Genomic DNA, 4,988 nt, shown 5'->3' with positions numbered 1-4,988 from the left:
TCAAGATGGTCTAGGCGTTTACAGGGAGGTATCCATGGAGTTTCAGCGTCGAGAAGCAAAAAAGGAGGATCGGTACAGAAGAGTCCCGGCGGCGAAGAACAGAGGCGGTGAAGAATCTCGTTTTGCAAATCAGACACATTCCATCATCACGTGTCTTCGGATTCTTCAAGAAGCAGCACGCGGAAAGGAAGATATCAAAAACTGATCTTCGATTGGGCTTTTAATTGGGCTTATTTTATTTTGTAATGCTTCTCTAGAGTTTTACGGTTATTGGATCCTAAATGTAATTGCCTCAAACCATGTAAAACAGCCCATTGGGTTAGTTAATGAAATATGTTGACAAAAAGATGATGAAAAGGAAATAACCTTTTCATTATAAGTCGAAATATTTTAAGACAGAAAAATAAATAATATGAAATTATTGTTGTTGTTTATACATACACTTGTTTGTTAGAATCTTGTAATATTATACATGAAAACAAACTTAACCATGTCATCAATATAATTAATTAGAAGGTTTGAAATAAATATAACTTATAATATATAATCTTTACACTAATTTTATTATTAAAAATCTTTTTTATTTTCGTTATTCAGAATGTTAAATGTATAATATTATATATGAAACCAAGGTTAGCAATATTAGTAATATTAGGAAAAAGAATAAATTAATTACTTAGTAGAATTTTCGAAGAAAAAGCTGTCTTTAATTTACTTGAAATAATCAACAGGAATTTATAAGTATCCCTCATTTGTCTAGAGACAAATAATTAATGTAGGAAACGTGAAATTGAGTCGTCAAGACTGTCTAAGGAAAAAGAAAATTCTTTGGTTTATAAAGAATTAACAATACAAAGCTAGCTAGCAGCATATTACAAAAACATGTTCTCGCATCCCATTCTCCTATAGCTTCCCATGCCATCCCCAATGTATTACTTTTCTTCCTCTTCTATTGCCTCTGCTGCGAGTAAAATTAACACATTTTCCCAGTCAAAACAGACCAATAATCTTTATGTGGAGATGAAATGAGGACATGAGGACATGTACTATACCTGCTCGTGAATTGAGAAGAAGACGACCATTGTACATCGTATCGAGGAGCTCATGAGCACCAGGCCTTCTAAGGAGTCCTTTGTTGTTTGCCAGAGGGTAACAGTTAGGACATTCAGTAAACTCATACACATCTTTGGATCCTTTTCGGTTGAGAGCTTTCCATTTTCCTATAGCCCCACACATATAATCTAATCATATGAACACATAAGGGCATCAATTAAGCTCTTGAGACTTTCTGAAGCATATCAAACGAAAACAGAGAACCGTTGCGTCTTTTAACACAGAAAGATGTCAACTTACGCAGAGTAATATCTATTACATATATAAGAGTTTAGTAAGCTAAGAAAATGTAACTCAAAAAGAACAGTACCAATGCTCTGGCAGTTACAGTAAACTTCTGGTTTCTTGTCTAAAGCGGCTGCGTTTTGTACATAGACGAAGGTATAAGCATTGGTAACTAAAGCTGGAGATAAGCACATATATGTCATCATCCAGTGTTTCCTTGACATCGATTGCTGATCCCCCTGCAGGCCAAGAACACAACCTAGCTAAGAAGACTCAGAGATTTTTCTTACCAAAAGGTAATGTAAAGCAACAGTGACCAGTAACATTTAAAGACATACAGTAATGTTCTTAGCATCAATTGAATTTAATGATGATTAATATAAATCGACGACAGCAGATTCAATATACGTCGATGAACATTCAGTAATATCATTGCCGGAATAATTTGAATTATGAGCAGAAAAAGAAAAAAAGAGGTAATTACATTGACGTCAACCATCAGCATGTCGATCCACATGAGCTCACCGCCGCGTTTCACGTTTTCAGCCTCCCAGAACCTCAGAAGCCTACTTTCGACGGTGGATGAGCACCGGCCGGACTTCAGATCAGAAAAAAACACGCGAGAATTAGCCATGAGTGAATCTTTGAGTAAGAGTAATAGGAACTGAAGATATGATGAGGGAAACAAAGAGAGAAATAGGAACTGAAGATATGATGAGGGAATTAGCCATGAGTGAATCTTTGAGTAAGAGTAATAGGAACTGAAGATATGATGAGGGAAACAAAGAGAGAACTCACACATATTTATATCCAGAAATCTCCGACTTTGGGTTGAAGCTAGACATTAAAGACGACGTGGTGGAGATGAGAACCATTAAAGAGCTGCCATGAAGCATACATAAGACCGTTTCGGAGAAGCTCATACGACATCTCACCGCCGATTGATGAAAGAACACGACAGCTTCCACCAAGACGCAAATTAGGTCTACAGGGATAACTCTCCATCGGGCCATCCCTAGCACTAAAATGTAAGCCCAAACACGAAGCAAAAGAAAAGCCCAATTCACCAACACTAAATGAAACGCAGCGCAAAGGCTATCCGGGACACGTGTCGAGTCGAGCTTAAGCGAATTGATGACGTGTCTTGATGAGAAGAGAGTGAGCTTTTCTTTATATATATAGATTTTCTTACCATTTGACTAGACAAACAGTAATCCATGTATTTTAATGATTGTCATAAATTATTTAACTAGTCAGTATATTTGTAACTATTTTTCTTAGAAAAAGATATATTCAAAATAAAGTAACAAATCATTAATATGTAATTACCCATTTATTATCTGACTGTTAGCATATATTCGTAATTAATATCGTAATTGAAATTTTGAGATAGAAGCTTGAATAAAATTAAAGTGATGTTATCTAATGTGGTGATGATTTTTCACTATATATATCAAATAAAAGATGACAAAGAATGATGAATGAGAATATTTTCATGATAAGGATGAAACATATATAAAATAGAAGTTTGTTATTTACAAATAAAACTGGTTCTTAAAATTAGTGGATCGTATATTCTTGTTAGCGTTTTTGTTTCTAATCATTAGTGTCTTCTGTTAGTTAGAGAAATAACCTGACACATCAGCAATTGTAGCTTCCAAGATTTTTCTTTTACATTAGGGATGATTAGTTAACAAATATAGCAATATTTTCCTACAATGATATAAGCATGTATGCACATATATCTTTTTTTTTTGGCAACGCACATATATCTATATAGTGGAAATAAAATACCCTATTTTAGAAAATAAAAGATATGTGTGTAGCTCATTCTTTCAATATCAGTAATTGTACAAAGATTTATTGGTTATTTTGTTAATTGCTTTTGGAGATATGATTATATGTTTCTCATTTTGTTTTCTCTTGTATATTCTACAGAATATTTAAATTATTTAGGTAATACATTTTATTTTTGTACCCTTGTTTAAGAAAAAATTACATCTTGAGTCACTTTTTGATTTAATATGTCACTATAAGTCACTTTCTTCTCTTGACACACTTTCTCTAACTATTCCATACTTTCTTCCATTATTCTCTAACTAATTAGTTTCTTTGTAACAATTTTTAATATATATATATATGTATATATGTCAAAACCTAGTTTCTCCTCTCTTCCCTCTCCTCATATCTCTTCTTTAGTATCTTATTTTCCCAATTATCAACGATGGTTCATATCTTTCTTTATTTCTCTCACTTTTTCCCACTCTCAGATTCAGATCTGACTTCATGTCCAGGAAAATTTTGAATCCAATTTTTTGGTAAAATTTGCCAAAATCATAACTGTTGCTCACCACCAATCTGTCTGACATCGTGTTATCAGTTTAATCTTAGCTGTAGCGACTTTGCTTATGTCAAAACCGAAGCTCCTCCGACGATGAGAAACAATCATCTATTTTGCATCAAAACAGAGAAGAGAGAAAAGTTCAGAAAATTTGATTTATCTGTTTTACAGAGAGAGATATCTCTTGGGTTTTTGGACATCTCACGAGATTTTACAAAGAACTCATGGTAAATTTAGATTTTTGTTTCTCTGTATTTTTTTCCTACTAACATGAAATTCATGTTTAAACCTTCTAAAGTTTCTCTCTTTGGGTTTAGATTTTGGCAAATCGGCCAACATGATTGTAATGTCTATACTCTATATCACAGGCGTTTTTCTTTGACAGGTTCTTGCTTAATCTCATGGCATCTTCGTTGCAGACCCTTGAAAGGAGAGTGAGTTGGCTGGTTTTCTGGAGTCAGAATCTCTTGATTTGATATAGCAGAGAGATGGGCACATCATATGCAACTTGACATTGACCAGAACTCGAAAATATAGATGATCAATTTTTTCAGGTAACATCATCTTCTTGAGTTTAGTAGTATGTTATTCAGAAACAGAAGTAAAGAGTAAATTAAATGAACAAGATTTTGATAAACCTTTTATTGCTTTTGATATGTTTCAAGGACACTGCATTCTAGTGTGCATTCTTCCATTTAAGCTCAGAAGATTGGGTGTGGGTCTTAGCGCAGAAGACATTGCGTTGATGAGCACATAGTTCTGCACCAAGACATAGAGGATCCACAAGACTAATTTTTTTTCTCTGTTTCACGCGTGTCCACATGGTCCTTATGCTCAGTCTGCACTCAAAGTGCTTGCTCGTTATGGCATGAAAACTGGTCACATTGGTCAAGAAGCAAATTCTTCATATACAATGTGTTTATGCAAATGTATATAAAAAATTATCCAGTGTACACGTAAGCTTTTGTGAATTAATGTACACTAGATCTTGACCCGCGCTTTGGAAGCGCGGAATATTTTACAATGAAAAATTTTATTAATAATTTAACAAATATTTTTGTAATTTTTAAAAGTGTGTATTTAAAATATTTTTGCATTTAAATCAGTGTTTTTAAATTCAACCCGATTGTGATTATACCGGTTAATTCGGAGATCTGACAATTCAATTTAGGTTTTTAAAATATTCATATTAAAAAAATTACTAAACCCCGAGATTAACCGATTAAACTGTTGGATGACCGATATGTAATCTAATTTGATTTAAATTGTAATAATTTCATAATTTGTAATCTTATACTCCAAATTTTAA

General features: G+C 33.4%; 1 protein-coding gene and 1 long non-coding RNA gene across 4 annotated transcripts; one reads left to right on the top strand and one right to left on the bottom strand.

Annotated features, from left to right (window-relative positions):
• Positions 1-699: 699 nt before the first annotated feature.
• On the bottom strand, positions 700-2,380 carry LOC130507654 (uncharacterized). Of its 3 annotated transcripts, none has more exons than XM_057002343.1 (5): positions 2,139-2,380; positions 1,823-1,936; positions 1,424-1,577; positions 1,053-1,220; positions 700-961 (listed from the first exon to the last, which is right to left on the bottom strand). In XM_057002343.1, the coding sequence occupies exons 1-5, from the start codon at positions 2,349-2,351 to the stop codon at positions 933-935; spliced, it is 678 nt and encodes a 225-aa protein (XP_056858323.1). In that variant the 5' UTR covers positions 2,352-2,380; the 3' UTR covers positions 700-932. The 3 variants fall into 3 exon arrangements, with proteins under 3 accessions (XP_056858323.1, XP_056858322.1, XP_056858321.1); XM_057002342.1 differs by having other exon boundaries at positions 700-958; positions 1,053-1,241; positions 2,139-2,374; XM_057002341.1 differs by having other exon boundaries at positions 1,053-1,241; positions 2,139-2,369.
• A 1,103-nt stretch (positions 2,381-3,483) lies between these two features.
• Positions 3,484-4,781, top strand: LOC108829810 (uncharacterized). The gene is made up of 3 exons (XR_001946078.2): positions 3,484-3,906; positions 4,065-4,233; positions 4,345-4,781. It is a non-coding gene; the product is annotated as an uncharacterized LOC108829810 (long non-coding RNA).
• Positions 4,782-4,988: the final 207 nt, after the last annotated feature.

The sequence above is a fragment of the Raphanus sativus genome, unplaced genomic scaffold, assembly GCF_000801105.2.
Source record: "Raphanus sativus cultivar WK10039 unplaced genomic scaffold, ASM80110v3 Scaffold5061, whole genome shotgun sequence".
Classification (NCBI taxonomy): domain Eukaryota; kingdom Viridiplantae; phylum Streptophyta; class Magnoliopsida; order Brassicales; family Brassicaceae; genus Raphanus; species Raphanus sativus.
Note: the sequence above shows the minus strand (reverse complement) of the source record. Positions and strands in the feature narration are given on the sequence as shown.